Source organism: Myxocyprinus asiaticus, chromosome 39 (genome assembly GCF_019703515.2).
Source record: "Myxocyprinus asiaticus isolate MX2 ecotype Aquarium Trade chromosome 39, UBuf_Myxa_2, whole genome shotgun sequence".
In the NCBI taxonomy this organism is placed as follows: domain Eukaryota; kingdom Metazoa; phylum Chordata; class Actinopteri; order Cypriniformes; family Catostomidae; genus Myxocyprinus; species Myxocyprinus asiaticus.
The window spans coordinates 21,019,812-21,037,901 of record NC_059382.1 but is presented as its reverse complement, the minus strand read 5'-3'; the positions used below and the strand labels follow the sequence as shown (position 1 = coordinate 21,037,901).

Here is an 18,090-nt window from a genome sequence, read left to right as displayed (position 1 = left end):
ACCATTGTCCTTGACCGGTCCACACGGTCCACAACGAAAGCCGTGCATGACCATGCCATGTCGGCGCACCTAACCCCCTTTACACCCAACACAAACAGCGGCAGCGGCCGAGGAAATTCAGTGGCATCTCCCACAAACATCGGACGCTCATTGGCAGCATGCAACAAGAACAATCTTCAAAGAAATTGATAGAATGCCTGAAGAAGGTCTTTGACCAAAACGCTATAAGATATTGCATATTTAAAAGCTATATGGCAGTGTGCGGGCTCTTTCTTTTTTCCCCCGTTTTATTGTTTACGCACCTGCTACCGATGTGTTCATTTATGGTTTTACCACTGACCATTAGTCAACTGAAAACGATTTACTGATGCCTATACGGAATTATGAAATCTAAATAATATAACTTGTATATATATATATATATATATATATATATATATATATATATATATATATAGGGTTGGGAGGGTTACTTTTTAAATGTATTCCACTACAGATTACAGAATACATGCTGTAAAATATAATTTGTAACGTATTACGTTAGATTACTCAAGGTCAGTAACGTTTTCTAAATACTTTGGATTACTTCTTCAGCACTGGTAGGGGGACTATACTTTGAAAAAATAAATGCAGCAAAGAAACGTTTTTTTTAAGTCTTTTTTTATTATTTATGTTATTTTTTAAGGTTATTTTCACTAATTACTTATTTAATTTTACTTCTATTAAAATGCAGTCATGACAGTTTGTCTGAAAGAACACAACACGTTCGGATGTCTTACGCATGATTTACACATGGTCGGGAGCAGGTGTAAATTTTGTTCGTTGTTTTGACTACCGTTTTGAAAAACTTTCATGAATCTGAAAATTTACGCCAGACCAGTTTTACAAACAATTTACACAAAAATTTGTTCTGCTCATGTTTCATGAATGAGGCCCAATGAGTTCACCATAACTTGCTTTAATCACTTTTAATAATCATTGTTATACTTTGTGATTTGCTTAACCGAATTGTTGCATTGCCAAAGAGTGATTTCAAGTTTTAGGGTATTATTAAAATTAAAGCTGATGGGTTTATTATTAGACATTTAAATGATTTTACAGATAAAGAATAAAAAAACTGAGCAAAACATAACTTTAAAGATTTAGTCAATGTTTTTATCCAAGGTGCACTAAATATCTGCAGAACTGAAGCACAACATCTCATTCACAGTGGGAGGAGTACACAGTCTCTGACTCATCACCTGAAGGAAAAAGTTAACACCCAGAAATTAGCTTAATATTACATGATTACCACTCACCATAATAGAAAAAAAAAAAAATCTTACGTGGTTGGTAGTAATCGTAGACTTTGATCACAGCTGGCTTGAGATTCTTTACTGGAAGAACCTGTTTCAGCTGCATTTGGTAATGCAAAGGAATATTTTTTAGAACCTGCAGTAAACAAGAGTTGACACTAATTAGTTAATGAGATGTTGGAAGACAGAGTATAATAAAATTTGAATTAATCTTCCTAAACATCATATATGCTCATATCATGCTCATGAACGCTGTTCTCTCACCTCTTTCAAATAAACTATGACATGATCATCTTTAGAATCAACACGCTCCACAAATGATGCATTTGAATGTAGTGGAGATTGAAGCTGTGGGGAAAATGTGACATTATTCATTATTCATCACATGTCCAACAGAACAGCATATTGATATATAGATAATATCTGGTCATAGCTACACCATACTGGATTCAAGGTGACTCTGGACAGTTCCCTATTTCTCAATCGGTATAGTTAATTGATCATCGTTTGTACTTTTTGAACTTACAGCCATTCAAATAACAGCCCAGGTCTAAAACCACTGGGCTACACCATCCATTTGTTGTATTAAACCAATATTTACGTACAACTTTATTTACACACAAAAGGCAATGAAATAAAAGAAAACTGAATGTTCTGGTCCTCCAAAAGATGCATGTGATGTGTATGTGTGCAAGCAGAACCTTTTGAAGTTTGTGCTTAATTATGTTTCACACTTAAAACACACCAATGATGTATCAGCTATGAATCCTGATAACAGTTTAATGTCCACAATGACCATGTTAGTTCTTGCCTGTGGACCATCATATCTGGAAAAGATAAAAATGACACCAGTTGGTTAATTTATTTATCTATTAATACCAACGATACAAGTAAGTGGGTGCAAAAGTAAATAAAATTAAAATGGCACAAGCAAAGTTTATCTTACTCATAATGTTGCTGCCAGTTTGACTATGATATCAGATAACATTTTTCTCCAAAAGGAATTTGTTAACAGTAACTACTGACAACTATCATTTGAGCTCATTTTGTATTCTTGCATTTAGAGACTTTAGCCATTCAGTTACTTGTTAGACAAACTAAAGGCATAAATTCTGATATGTTCTTACTTGACAGAGAAAGTCACAAATAGGTTTTGTCCAAAATATTTTTTGCAATCTCCCTCAATCTTAGCTTCAACGCTCAAAGATTTAGACTCAGCTGGGGTGAGAATGTTGTAGAACAGAGCCATCTGTGAGAGCAGAATAAAATATTAGTCAATGTAAGACAGAAAAATAAGATAGACCAAGAGAAAGTGAATTGGAGTAACTGGACCTGGACATACAGACCTGCACAGACACACAGGTGGAGCCCTTCACTTCAATACTGTATTTGCCTGGAACGTTCTGCAGTGGCCTCTCCTGATACAGTAACTTGTTGTCCTGATTCACATCAAAGTGGTGAGTGTCTCCTGCAGACTGTACATTCACTGTGCTGGAGCCATCTGAGCTGAACACTTTAGTGGCGTACAAAGACAGAGCCTGAAGAGCCACAACTGTGTCCTGATAACATCACAGCATCACCATTACAACATTAAAGTAAATAAATAAACAATTATTTTCACTAATTTTACTTTTACCCAGTCTAACCAGTACATTCATCAATAGTATGTTCAATTGTAGCTGTTTTGAGTAACCTGGGTGGAGGAGAATCCTCCATAGGCATTCTGCTGCTTCACAAGCCAGCTGACAATCCTATTGGCATAACCCAGATCAGTTGTATTGACTGAATCTGTAGTGAGAACACCTAGCAGCACATATGAGCTGATCTCCACTGCCAGAGAATCAGACGCAGCATCAGATGCAACCTGAGACCAGTGTAGTTGACCTCCTATAGGACATATGGATAAGAGAGACATGAGAAAACTGACATACATATTATCCAACAGATGCAAAATCACTATGTTAGTAATACCTCAAGTATTGTATGTGAAGACCTCAACATTTTCCTTACCATCTGAAATAGCAAGATTGTCCAGCTCCTTTAAAAGCTGCTGTCGAGTGTCCATCTCTCTAGCCAGACTGAAAGTGTAGGCAAGCAGAGCAGTGGTGTAAGTGTTTTTGAGATTCCCAATGACGGACCTCAAGCATGACAAACCTTTGGAAACTACAGGATCCTGCAACAAAAACATACTGTATGTTAGACTAATATAAAATATTATCTTTTAGTTTCCCATCTTTTCCTGTAGGTTTACTTACAGTGACTGGAGTTTCCAGTTCAAGAAATGATGCAGTAATGTAAGCAGTCATGGTCACATTATCATTTACTCCACCCTGTAAAGGAAGAAAAGCAGGCAAAAAAGAAACATATAGAAACTCACCAAAAAATTTGACTTGTTTTGTCTTTTCATAACTGCCACAAATGATGAATGACATACCTTCATGCCATTGTTGAACAGTCTTCCCTGTTGCATAAAACATCCATCTGGTCTCTGCTGGTTTATCAACCATTCCTTTGCACTCTGAAGAACATTTTGATCAATATATATGTATTTCTGTGCTTGGCCAAAAGACCTCAGGACAAAAGCTGTCAACCTGGTGATGTGGAAGTTTTGATATAGAAAATGTCATCAGTTGTTTCAGTTAATTCCAACATTAGCTTAAAGCACACACATTTAAGACTGAATTTCAAAATAAAAATATATCTCTGGGTTGATTACTGCAGGTTAACTTGACTGAATATAGATGCTATGATAAAAATGAGGGCGAAAAAATATTTACCATGTATTCGCTTGATCATGGCCAAATGTGCTGTATGCACCATTGTTATGTTTGTAGTTCAGTTGTCTTTGGTATCCTGTATTATATTGATTAACACTTGAACAGTTTGTTTGAGTTGACAAAATGTATCTGACTATTAAGCTTTATTGAAGGACATTTGAAAGTGATCAAAAATGAAAAAATGTAATACATCATTTATGTTTCTTACCATTCTTAAGGAAGCCGGTGGCTCTCTCTCGGATGGCTGGTGTAAGCTGCTCAGTGTTCTCCAGGTACTGTAGAATGTAAATATTGGGAGAAAGAACAGCAATGTTCTGCTCTCCACAGCCATATGGCATCCGTAATAATCCGTGAAGATTCTGCAGCGCACGGCCCAATATGTCTCCTACAAAGAACAATTTCAAACCATATACTGAGTGTCTGGAACTAAACTCATTACATTTCAGAAATCAAAGTTAATTTAGAATACACAGTTTGAAATTTTACCAAGGACTGATACAGATAATCTGACTGATCCCTCTATCACTTCTTTTGGAAGAGTCAGATCCACCTCCTCTGAGAGACTGTTCCCTATCAACCAGAGAGATAAAAACATCATTGATCAACAAAGTACACCTATGACACTAGTAATTCTTTGAAAATTGCCTGTGCAAAGCCAATAATAAAGAATATATTAAATACATGTATGAAAACAAACCCTTTGGACACAATAACCAGCTGTGGGTCTCTGTCTTTTCAGTTCCTTCAGCCTACAGAATGAAACATAAACACCATCATATCACACTAAAATAAATATTAGACTCAGAAGTAAATTATATCAGAGAGCTGTTGAAGTGTACTGACCTGTACAAGCAGACTTTGTGTAACTACGTCAATGCGTCCTCTCTCTGGCACGCTCACAATCTCATTGTCACACACAGTCTGGGACTGTTCTGCCTCTGCACTGACCGTAATATTCAAGACTCCTACAAAACAAGTCAAGCATTTGTATCAACACACCCAGTTGGATCTTACAGTAACTAAGAACATGGGCTTTTGTTTTAGAGAAAAGAACAAAGACATTACCTACCCAGAACAGAAGGAGTGAGAATCCATTTAAAGGTTTTTCTTCCATTAGCACATAAACAGGATGAATACTGATCATCAGAGGAGGCTTTAAGTGTGTAGTCTGAAGAAGGAGCTGGAGTTACTTTAACCTGTCAAGGAAAGACAGATGATTAGTTCATATTTGAAATTATAGAAATTTGATAAGACTGTTTTGGCAATCTCACCATGATACACTTGGACAGATAGTTGAAGACAGTGGCCTTCAGCTCAAAGATCTCCCCACGGATGATGGAGTAAGGCAGAGAGAGGTCCAGGAAGAAGGGCTGGAAAACTGTGAGCTGAGCAGGAGGAGCCAGACCCAGACCTTTGGAGGACAGACAGAAAGCCTCCGTCTCCCAAGTTGTGATGGTGTCAGGAACCTTGACAGGAACCTGTGTCGATCCAGAGTCTCTGTTGTGCAACACAGTACGGAAGAAAGGTAGTGTAAGGGGTATTATCAATGTTTCATCAATTGCATTCTTGCAAACTCTGTTGGGTATGTGGATAAGCATTTCATATATTTTTCTCTCCATGTGTTAAGTGTGTCAGCATTGGTAATTAGGTGACATTGTCTACATTGCTAGGTACTGTAAAATTTAAAAGCTAATTGAACTTTCGCTAAGCTTCATCCCCCTTGACTATCGTTCCTCGCTCTGACAAGCTTTGCAGAACTTGCCACAGGAATGAATGGGAGATTGCCGTTAATGGTACGGTTTTTAGAAAAATATTCTCATTAACTAATTGGATAATATTCTCACATGGACTGTGTAAGGCGGGTATCACACAATTAACACCTCCATCTGAGATAACACACCACACACAGTGAATGAGTGGAAAGTTTCTTTCTCATCTGTTCTCTCTCAACATTTGCCTATTCTCCCCCACTAAAATCTCCTTCAATCCATTCTCTTTAAGGCCTTTGCCCACCAATGAATGGCCCTTGCACATAGAAAATGAGGCAAAAGACAGCCATTAGCACATTCATTCATTTACAATATGTGGCACTAATCAACAAGCAATTTTACCCCGGTAGAGTAGGTGGCTCAATACACCTTTGAGCTGGTCTGTTCTCTGCCTATGACGGATGAGAAAAGAACAACTTGACAGAACAACTGCAGCAGCTCCTGACACGTGATCCAAAACTCATATTTCACTGGTCAGGGCATTTCATTGTCCAGCAAAGAAAAGAAAATTGACACACTCACCATAAAAAAAAAAAAGCTTCACTTTGTTGGCACGTGATTGTGTGCAAATGTTCGCTCCAGGTGAAAATGGCTCATTAGGAGTCCATTGTATCTATTGAAAAAGTTGATCATGGTGAGAAATCAAGGCGCCTTTGTTGTGGAAAGGCCTTTAGACTCAAATCACTCAGAATGACTGTATGAAAATGTAATGTTCTTTGTGAATGCAAGGGATGTTAACATTCATGTATAGTATAATTTAAAAGGTCTCAGTGTGACTGGTCCAATGGTTTCATTCCCACAGCAGTAGAATATCTGGTAACACAGCTTTGAGAGATTCTGTCTGCTGCTGGTGGCGTGCCATTTCCCTTGGTCTTTCATCTAAATTATCTCCTGTATGCAGAAAAGGTGCAACCCCGAGTCATCGAGACCCATTAATTTCCAAATTCCTATTATTTACCATTTGGTTTTTGATGTTTACTCTGGTTTGCATATTTAAGAGAACCTGGCAGACAGCTTAGCAGAATTCTGTAGCCAGAAGATTCCCACAGTGCAAAACTATGTATTTTGCTGATGTCAGGTATACATCTCATTCTCTTTGGATTCGTCTTTCGAGCATTGGATGCTTTGTATTGATTATTTCTAAATTGATTAATTATGTAATTGACATGATACATATTTGCCTGGCTAATAAATTGTTAAACTTGATTCTATTCTGACTCATGCTGAAATTATTGTCGTTAGTAGACAGCGTTAAGTCTACTGTTTAGAAACAGATAGGCCGCCAGAGTGATCATTCTATTTAGTATTAGTCATTTAACTCTGGCTGACCCAAAAATGGCTGAACTCAAATCTACAGTACTAGAATCTTCTATTAACTAAACTTACAGTAACTAAAATGAACTAATTAATAAAATCTCAATAATTGATCAATAATAATTGGAGTTTCAACCAAAATTCGAGGTCTAATATAATTCTTTATATGCCAAAACTACACATGCCCGAAAAGACAAATGTGCAAAAACATTCACCATTCTGCTAGATACATTCGTTGGACTAGTGGGTTGGCCCTTACTGCTGAAATGAAGAGTAACATTGCAAGGCACATTTATCTGACGTATTTTCTAAAAAAAATTTTTTAAAAAAATTACAAAGTGATGAGACTGAAACCTGTGAAGGATGTGAATCAGAATTGAGGCATCACAGGCACCCGAAAAGAGAAAAGCGTCATTTGTATTAATCACACACCTTATAACATTAGTGTGAACTGAACTGCTCATAACGTCCCATAAAACACTCACTGCTTCTATGATTATGTGAACGTTTTTTTTTTACTATCGCCTTTACTGTGACCTGAATCAATGCATAGATTAACTAACGTTAAAGGGTTCATGACTGGAGGATAAAAGTGTCTACTAAATGACTAAATGCAAATGAAATTTTCCCTTATCTTTTGACATATAAGAAGTTATTTTACTATAAAAACAGTAAAAGTTTCAGAACTCAAAACATCCTACCCAATACAAAAAGAGCATTTATTTAAACCGAGCTGCAAAAACGGCTCATTTAGATTTTTCCTACTTTGTGACATCTCACGGATGAATCCATCAGAATATGCAAGACAGCATAACTACTTTTATATAATCACACCCTTGGATCCACCCCTGGTGCTTTTTCGGCTAAAGAGCACCACTTTTAAAATGCACTGTATCAAGTTATAACTTTTAAAAAGAGATCCCTAGTCTGTTTCAGTTTGCTGTGCTGCATCTTGCTGTTTTAAGTATAAATGCGTCCTGTACGCATTCTTGAGCCCATCTACGCTATTTTTAATTGTTGGTCTATGTAAAAATGCATTAGATAGATATCATTGACCATTTTGATGCGTTTCCGGTGATGTGAGACTCGTTTTAAGAGCAAAAAAAGTTCAACTTTTAAAAACACGTCTTGTGATTTTCGTGTAAATAGACGATGGAAGATGCGAGATGTAACAGCTGTGAAGACCAGCGTCTCTGCTTTTGCCTTTGTTGAAGCATTCCAACATCAGGAAAGAGCACCTGAAATTTAACAAATTGTCACTGCAGGATTATATATGTGTGTTCTGCTCATTATAGCATGGGTTACATGTGTCCGTCGCATAGTACAGCGGGCTTTGCAAAGGAACTATTACTTAAAGATTACGGGCGGTTAAAACATCATTGGACATGACTGCAAAACTATAAGCAACCAGTTGCATTCATGAATGTTTAATCTGTTGACTGTTTGATATATATGGTGTATGGTGTGTTCAGTTTGATAATAAATGTAAACATTCGGATACAATGTGTTTTACGGACTTGCTATTGTTATTTTATGTTGGATGTGATGTTGGACGTGCGTTGGAAGTGTGTTGATTGTGTAAACACTAAAATATAGGTTTAGTTGTTGTGGTGCTGGTTCATGCTCTCTTCCAATTGAGTTTCACATATAGCTGTATTCAAGGGGCTGCATGATGTTACCAATCACAGCAGTGAGCGTTTACATTGAATTGTAAAAGAGACGCAGTGGCCAAAACAGAGGGGCGACTTGACTAAACAGTTACACTACCTTTGCGTGTAATATTTCAGTGCAAAAACCTGCATCTTATTCACCAACCACCCGCAATCTTGTTTAAGCAAGTGCAAACAGCACTGAAATTGCACTGCGTCTTCAGTATTTACACAAATGGCAAAGTTCGGAATGGCATAATATCATAATACTCCTGTTATTCTGCCATAGATAGATATGGCATAAGTAGTAAGAGTAGTTTGGGTAGTATGTCATTCCGAACTCTACCATTGTTATTCCTTTCTGCGCGAACACACCTCCTTAATATGTAAATTAAGCTATTTATACTTTACGCTTTGTTCACAAACTCTGTGCTATTTGCCTGACCCAATTCACATCGTGCTATTTCTAAAACTAATTTTATTTAAAAGAGATGCTTGTGTACATTTTCTAATGATCATGGCAGCAGTAATTCATCAATTTATGATCAAATGATGGAGAAGAGTCATATTTCCAGATGGGCGGTTTAGTCAAGCACACTTTCAGCATGTTAAAGAGATGATTCAGGTTTCTGGATTACAGTAGAGCAGTGATGCTGTTCAGTCCCAGCAAGGTGTGTCAGATCATGGTGGTCTACTGCAACCTCCACTATATAGTGCTCAGAATCGGCGTACAAGATCAGAACTGCATGTGCAAATTGCATTCAACATAAACTTTGGAGGCGCGTTTGTGCTTTTGCATGATCTGCATTATTCTTTTAGTGAATGGGGAGCTAAACCAGCGCAAAGAATGTGTGCAAATTAATAGCGCATTTACTGGGCACAGTTGATTCTTAGTGAGTTCCTTCGAGAGCGTTTCAGTCAGAGGGCCAGAAACAGGGTAGAAAATTATCATATATTACAAAATGATGACTGTTTTTGGTTAAAAAATAAATAAATACAACTTTATAAACATTGTAAGTGGACTCCAGGGAAAATAATAAAATATGAAAAAAGCATGTCATGGCCCCATTAAGTTATTAGTTTAAATTTACCTTGGAGCAAATGTTGGTGTATTGCTGCTGTTATGCATTTTTATTTTGGAATGAGGCCTGACTCGCACATAGTTTAATGCATAGCATGCTCTTCTCAAGATTTATTTAAAGGTTTACAAAAAATAAAAACACTGCATGTATCCTTTCTGGGTGCCTCGCATCACTATTACAAGTGACCCATGACCAGCAAGCACTTTCTTTCTTTCTTTCTTTCTTTCTTTTTTTTTTTATTAGATTTTTTGGATGATTTTTATAAAATCTGTTTAAAACAACTCAAATGGCATTACCCCTGTAGATTCACATTGAAAAAAGCAAACGTTTGTCAGAGAAATGGCGGACGGCAACAGTTGCTAGGATAGGATTTGTCAGAAAAACTTTTAAGGCAGAGCTTAGCAAAAGTCCATTCAGTATAAACTGTACCATTTAATATACTGTACTTGTACATACCCCACTTCATTGAGTTGCCAGATCCATGTTTCTGGGAAAAAGGTACGAACTGTTTTCACAGGTGGAGGCATTGAACCGCCTCGCATACTATCAAGCGGCATACCTGCAAATCCTCTCTCGCCTAAACCTAAAAAACAACAACAAAAAAGGAGATGACCATTGCATAATGTAACAAACTTTAAAACATCATAAATATGTCAAAGAAGATTGAAGAACACATTGAAAAAGTGAACAAACTTAATGCAGTAAATACATGTAGTAACATCTAGACTAGAGTATATTCAAATGTTACTGTGTATTCACCTTCTATTTCACCACATTACAAATAACTTTGTCTCTTTTTCTATCATATTTATGTATTTACATGTCTATTTGCCATCCAGTAACCCTTTGTGTTCAAAACTTTTTTGTTACTTTGTTGTAAAGTCAATTTTACCTGTCAGCTATTAACACAGTGACAACACTTTGACAACAGCAGTACAAAGTGAATTTCAAATCACATTAAATGACTGGTCACCAAGTTATCTTGAAGATGTAATTACTTTGTAATTATCTGTAAAAAATTATGCATGCATCACGTAGTTAAAGAAGGTATACCAAAATAAAAGCCTTTGTTATAAATCACGCCTTCGTATGTCAGACAATGAGGTCGTCTCAAAATCAGATTTGTTGCCATCTTCAGTCCCACTTTCTGTCAGAGAGCAATGATAAATCACATGAAATGTAACACAAGGCCTCCATGTTTGAAAATATAAAAAAATTAAGACAATTCAAGTTTTAAAATGTTATAAAACCTGATTTCTTTTAATTATTTATGTCTACCTATTGTAAACTTAAATGGATAGTTCACTCAAAAATATAAAATATGTAATCATTTACTCACTCATGTTGTCCCAAGCCCATATGACATTCTTCCATGGAACACAAGAGGTATTAGACAGAATGTTCACACTAATCCACCCTAAACACTACTTTCCACACTAAAGTTTGAAATCTCAATTTTCAGACAGTCTCCTAACATCATAGTTTTCAACAGTATGGAGAGAGTTTTTAAAAGACTCTAGGTGGAAGAGATGTAAAAATGAATGCGGTTTCAAATGAAAACCTATTAGTGTGGACGTAGCCTGACCCCAAAATGAGAAGCACTCTTGTTCATCATTGAAGAAAGAAAGTCACATAGGTTTGTAATGACACGACGGTGAGTAAATAATGAAAGAATTTTTGGATGAACTAACCCTTTATCTACAATGAAATGAGCAGTTTGTTACCTTCAAGCTTTCATAAGCATGGTCTGTTGGAGCTCGGCGTGGTCTAACTTCAAGGCAATTCTGTGCATCCTCAGTGCCATCAGGATAACCCCATACTGACTGCACTGGCAGCAGGCTGAAGACCTGTAATAAGATTTATCACTGATCAAACATTACATTCTAAAGACTTCTCATTAACAATAGGCCAGTCTAGTCTCAGTGTATTGTAGATGGATAACAAAATGATTTAACATCATGATTTCTATTATGCAAACTACACATGTACACCTTGTCAGTATTCAGCCGTCTTCCTGATTCCATGATCAGTACACTCTGATCAACAGCACTGAGGCCACAAAGTGAACCAGGTTCAGCTGAGAGCTGTAGAGTATTTTCTTCACCTGGAACTGCTTTAGCTGGAGAAAACTGCAGGGACGCCTGGAACAACAACAGCTTGTAAGAACACACAGTGGATGATGTATTCCTGATATGAAAATGGAGACATTTAATTAAAATAAAAAGCAACAAGCCACGAGACGGCATGCATTACAATGATTTTACCGTGTTCTTAGGCACGACTCAAAGAGCCTAAAACCTGAGGTAAAATTACTGTAATGCACAGGAATTATAGACACCAGTGACTCATTGCTTTTTATAAAATGGTGGCAACAACATTATGAAATACAACAATGTTCAATAAACAGTTACATTTGTTTTAAATAAAAATCAGAATAAACAATTCTTCCACCAAGTAATATAGTGCATTAGAATTACTGTTGGCTGCTTGCTGTAGCTAAGCAACCTGGCAACTTTGTACATTAATACAGGATAGTGCCCTCACAGGTGTGCATTTGCTGTCAAGATATAATGGCTTTGAATGCAGGTCATCCAATCAGAATTCAAAACAATGGATTTAAAGGCAGCAATGTCTAAACTATCCAAAGCTTCATACCTTGTTTTTCAAACACTTTTCAGTCTTGAAGCTTGTGCTACCAGCAACTATATTCTTACTGGGCAGTACACAATATGCCAGAATCTGCACTGCTGGAGCCATATCTGCACCAACATAGAGTTTGAATGAGATTGAGCCACTTGCTACTCCTTTAGAAGTCTTCACATCAACTTTCTCATATCCATGTTCAACTATCACTCCTCTGGACAAGACCTAAGAAAGACAGACGACACACTGCTAACAAACTGAACAATGCAGACTATTAATACTGTTAAACTAATTACAAGGGAATTTTTTTTACTATAACACAATATTGGCTGCTGTAGTATTTTTGTACTCACCATAAAGACGATGTCAGTGGTGAGGTCATCTAGCTTTATCCCAACAAAATAATACTTAATGGTGACTAAAAATTCTGTATCACACTTTAATGGTTCCTCAAGATCCTCTATAGTCAATTCACTTAATGTTGGGGCATGTGGAGTGGTTGGCTGGAGAATCTTAACTATTTTTTTATCTGTAAAGATGTACAATTTTCTAAAGGACTGATAATGATAATCTGGATAAGCACTTGCCTGGATAACACAGAGAATGAGAGATTATTTTGTTATCATAAAACAAAGACATAAATTGTACAAACACTGGGTGGATGAGCACAGATGATCATACCATCAGAGTAACATCACTTTCTGGCAGACTAGACGAATTAAGTGAGAAGTTGGCCAGTCCATTGTTGTCTGTAGTAAGATTTAGCAACAGTTTTGAGGGCCACATACTTCCATCCAAAATATATACTTCCTTGTTTTGAATAGGTGCTCCTTTGACATTTGCAAGTTTCATCTGTTCAAAAGAAAAATTAAAAAAAGAATAAATATCAAAATTGTAATTTTGCTAAATTTATTTAAACAGAAACAAGACATACCTGTCCTTCTATAACTGACCCGTGTTCAAACATTTTAGGTAGCTCAGTAAATGTAGCTTTACCACTTTCATAAGTCAGAGATATATCTGCAGACGTCCCCATGGTGTTTTCTAGGTAAACATATGATTAGCTGATTACTGTCCAGTATAAAAGATTGGTAAAATGTTGGTTTAACCAAGTAGTGCATATTTTATTTTAGAAGTATCAAGCCAGTTGCTCACCTGTTCCCTCTAATGTTACATTTGCTGTTACTTTAAGAGATTCTTTCAGAAACCTCTCATTTGCAGTGTTAAAAAAGACAGATGAGTCAATGGAAAAGGAGGCACAGCCTGTCTCATTTATCTAATGGTAGAACACAAGTACATCAATTAAAACTATTAGTTGAAAACAGAAATTTGTTCTTAAACATACCACAATATATCTGTATAACTGTCACACACCTCAGTGGTTTCAGCAAAACATGGTGAAGTGAACTGAGGTTCAATAAGATATGCCAAACGATCCCGACATATGTCCAAACTTGCTTTACCAGCCACAGGTTGCCCAAATGTGTATCTGTGAGAAAGTATATACTCTGAGTTATAAGTTTGGCAAACAGCTTCAGGACATACAGTATTTACATAAGACTGATAAGAATGATTTCAATGAAACCTCCATGCACAAAAATGTAAAAAGATGGAACAGAAAATCTTTTATTATTATTATTATTATTATTTTGATTCAATAAATAGAAAAACAAAAACCTTCACTCACTTTCCACAAACCTCTATATTCAGTTCACTGTCACCAAAACTCATTTCTTTTGGGGCTTTTATGGTTGCTTCAAACTTAGGTAAAACTACAAGTCAAAAAAGAGCAACAATTAAAAATGCTAGCAATGAAGATTCTTGCTGTAACCTTACAAAATATGTTCTGTGACATTCTTTGATATTGTCACTTACCATACTTTTTCACTTCAAAATTATGTGTGATCACCCTGTCACCAATTGAAGCCTTCAGTTTATACATGCCTTGACGGGCCTCTGGGTTCAACTCATGAGAAAGCTGTAAAATCCACTTTGTTGAAGTAATATTTGTCCACTGACCAATCCTGTTGAGATGACTGTCCTGTATGATTCCAAAGAAGACAGTGCAAACATTTCGTTAAAGTCATCTACATAACATTATATAAGCAATTTGGTATACCATAAATTTGAAGTGTAAATTACAAGATTAAACATTTGTTTAAACATTTGTTGAGCCATAAATGCCTGTAAAGAAAGTGGTTTCCATGTACTTACCTCAAGCACAACTGCATTGTACTAAAACAAGAGAGAGAAAAAACATAATACAACATTTGCAGTATAAATTTCATATTAATCCATTGTAAACAAAATAAATATATTTTATATTCATTGTATATTGTTAAAATTTTGTGTATTCATGTATGCATTTGGGGTGGTGTGCACATAGGAGAGTTATACAGATCCATTGCTTTGGTACGAACCTTTTGATCAAAGGGTACAAAATTTTTATCCATGGTGACAACTCTAAAATTCACTGTAAAATGAGAGAAGTGTGATGATTACTAATTTCATTATCTCATATCTGTTCTACAATGCAACATTTTATGGTAACACTGATTTACATAGGTAAGTATGAGAGTAATATTTAATAGACTGTGGAAAACTCAGGTTTGGACATAGTTCAGTGTACTGGTTACTGGTAAATTTAATTTGGGAGTAAATGAGAGTGGAAATTAAAAAGCTGTTTCAATGAAAGATTAGATAATTCAAATTAATTATTTTAAAATATTTATGCTTTATTTTTGTTTTTTTATTACTTTCTTTGCAAATAAAAACATAACTATGAGCCCTAAACGTGCTTGTGAACTCATTTTAATGTGCAACACATAAAATACTTTAAAATGGTCATATCACGAATAATCAAACTTTCTTTGATCTTTTGAGATAAAAGAGCTGGATGTACTACGAAAACACTGTATCTTTGATCACAAAACCTCTTTCTCTAGTCCAAAATTGCATTTATTGAAACTTCCCCAACTTTCTGATGTCAGACAGATGAGTACATCAACAATAGGGCTGCATGGTTAGTCGAAATTAAATCGAAATTGCAATATGAACTGTTTGTTCAAACTGTCTGTTCACTTCTAAGTTTATACAGTCAGTATACATTAGTGCATTATTATAGTGTTTTCAGAGCAATTATGTGATTCACAACTCCATCTTGAGTAACAGATGTGCTATTACAGTAGTAGTTGTCACATTTCATTTAATTCTGAACATTCATTTGAATGATACTGCTGTTTAAATCTTTTGAAGCTGTTAAAAAAGCATTTTCTTAATTTGTATTTTTGTTCTATTGTTTTTAATTTGTTTCTGTTCATTGCTTTTACTTTGTCTTTGTTCTTATTTGATTACAGACTGATTGTCTTGAATAATTTCTTGAGAACTTGAAACAGTACTTACTGTAAATAATTAACAAATTAGTATTAGTTTTACTATATGTTAAAATGAGGAACATTTTACACAGCAGTTGTGAATTCAGCTACACACAGAAACTTTATGCAGATGTTGCCAAAATAAAAGCTTGATGGTTTAGAACTCTTTGGTTTAACTAGAACGCATAGCAATTCCCTGTACATCACAAAAATATATTATTTTTGTATAAATAATAATACTCAATATATTATTATAATATTACAATAACACAATATTCAAGTTAACTGGGTTCTAAAAAAATCAGGATGATCAACTGGCTGAGACAGTATCACAGAGTAGACAAAAACAGGTACACAGTGAAAAGGTACAATGTGAAAACGACAATGTGTATCACTGTTTTATTTATTTATTTGTGGCTGAAGTGAAAATGGTTTTCAAGTGTGAACCCTCAAAGAGTAGCCTGAGTCTTTCTATTGGCAACAGAACATGGGCAAACAGCATGGATTGTTTTATCAATCTGTCACAGTGTAATGCAAGTTTTGCAAAGATGCTGTTATTCAAGTTACTAAAACTTAAATTACAACAGTTTTGATGCAAAACCCAACCAAATCACAAGATACATGTCATTATGCTAAAGCATAAGCAGTATAAAAGCAGTTTCGAACAATTGTGGTAGCCTTATGTTTACGTGTTTGCCCCATTGTCAGCTATCTTAATGTTGTGCTGTCACAACATTGATGTCCTACAAAATCACTATGTCATGAATAGTGTGGAATTCAATAAATTACAAGTTTAACAACCTTATTTATTCAATGAACTTCTAGTCCTTCAAAACCCTCACAGCTCACCTGTTTGTCCTGGAATATAGATGGGTTTATCAGTCTGGATAAAGGTCAAAGGATGGTAACGTCTGAGCATGACTTTCCTCTCCTTAGTCAACTTGAAAGTCTCCCCCACAATTTCTACCTTCATTTTCTGCACTGATTCTTCCTCTATCAGTGGAGCCTGATGAGAAATAATATTCTGCATTCACAACCTCTACAAACATGCCAGTAACAAAAATGAAATGGTACTGATGACGACACAAACATATTTGACTATGTCCATTATCATGTTCATATTTGGATGCCAGACCTGGAAGTTGAAGCAGCGGTGAAACTCTTCCACAGCTTTCTCCTGTAGCAGCAATGTAGTTTGGTTGTCATTCACAAGATAAATTTTCATTGTAAGGCTCTCGTTTGGCTTGAGAAGACTTGCACACAGTTTGGCCTCAGATCCTGACTGGATCACAGCAGGAAATGTTACCAGGAAAAAGCTGTTAAGAGATGTCAAAGTATACAGAAGTTTACCCAAGTGTCAGTCACAATTAGAACACAAAAATGTCTAAAACAGTGAGTGTCTTCAGGACTCTCGATACATTTACATTAGATTTACATTTATTAATTTGGCAGATGCTTTCATCCATACATTTAGATATTTTTAGGTTTCGAGATATTCTGAGGTGTTCCACATGTTGCTTTTGTATAGTCATATACTGTACATAGTATGCACAAGACTATTCACTAGGAGATAACACTGAAAGTTACTTACGGCCCTGAGGTTTGTCCATGGACATAAAGGAAGAGAAAGGAGACTAAAAGGAACCCTTTCCAATTGCAAAGATCATTGAAAGCCATGATGAAGGCTGATCATGCAGAACACGACCTTGACTATGTCTTTTAAAAGGACGCTCATCCTAAAAGAGGTATTGAGATAAGATTTGCACTCATCATCAAATTAATTATTAATCTTTTGAGGTCCCTCGAGTTTGCTTGTTCCTAGTACTATAAAAGCAAATAATTGGTTAATGTGTCCTTCCTTTGGGAAAATTGCCAAAAGGTTCAATTTAAGACATTTCTTAGCTCCTCCTCTCTGAAACCATACGCAGTAGGAATTTTCAGAATCTTATAAGATGGAAAAGAAGTAAACATAGAATTTCTGACCATTGTCATCCTTGACTGTTTAGTGATTCAGATTTGATTTGATACCTATTTGTTCATCATGTCAAATCTTAACAGCATCAAGACATCACATAAAAGTAGTAGAAATATAAATCAAATACTGCACAACATCCCTATGTATTTTTTCATTATATTATTCCCTCGCCAATGATCATGCAATAAGCAAAGAAAAAATTAGGTCACTGA

General features: G+C 35.8%; 1 protein-coding gene across 1 annotated transcript; it reads right to left on the bottom strand.

The window, feature by feature from the left end:
- Window positions 1-938: 938 nt before the first annotated feature.
- LOC127429720 (alpha-2-macroglobulin-like) lies at window positions 939-17,642 on the bottom strand. The gene is made up of 34 exons (XM_051678827.1): window positions 17,495-17,642; window positions 17,039-17,219; window positions 16,753-16,909; window positions 14,950-15,002; window positions 14,744-14,764; window positions 14,405-14,570; window positions 14,217-14,301; window positions 13,904-14,018; window positions 13,685-13,805; window positions 13,464-13,573; window positions 13,211-13,381; window positions 12,883-13,116; window positions 12,542-12,754; window positions 11,878-12,027; window positions 11,611-11,733; window positions 10,940-11,033; window positions 10,343-10,469; window positions 5,344-5,569; window positions 5,142-5,268; window positions 4,916-5,037; window positions 4,770-4,821; window positions 4,559-4,642; window positions 4,281-4,457; window positions 4,073-4,148; window positions 3,730-3,886; window positions 3,551-3,625; window positions 3,306-3,468; window positions 2,989-3,182; window positions 2,642-2,854; window positions 2,423-2,544; window positions 2,041-2,122; window positions 1,560-1,643; window positions 1,326-1,431; window positions 939-1,241 (listed from the first exon to the last, which is right to left on the bottom strand). The coding sequence occupies exons 1-34, from the start codon at window positions 17,578-17,580 to the stop codon at window positions 1,201-1,203; spliced, it is 4,308 nt and encodes a 1,435-aa protein (XP_051534787.1). The 5' UTR covers window positions 17,581-17,642; the 3' UTR covers window positions 939-1,200.
- Between the last annotated feature and the right edge of the window lie 448 nt (window positions 17,643-18,090).

Coding starts and splice junctions, on each gene's coding strand:
- LOC127429720 (XM_051678827.1), bottom strand. CDS start 17,580: ATGGCTTTCAATGATCTTTGCAATTGGAAAGGGTTCCTTTTAGTCTCC. Junction 10,470..10,939: donor TAACAAAGGCTTTTATTTTG/GTATACCTTCTT, acceptor GTTGTTTTTTAG/GTTTAGGCGAGAGAGGATTT. Junction 2,123..2,422: donor TTTGTGACTTTCTCTGTCAA/GTAAGAACATAT, acceptor TATCTTTTCCAG/ATATGATGGTCCACAGGCAA.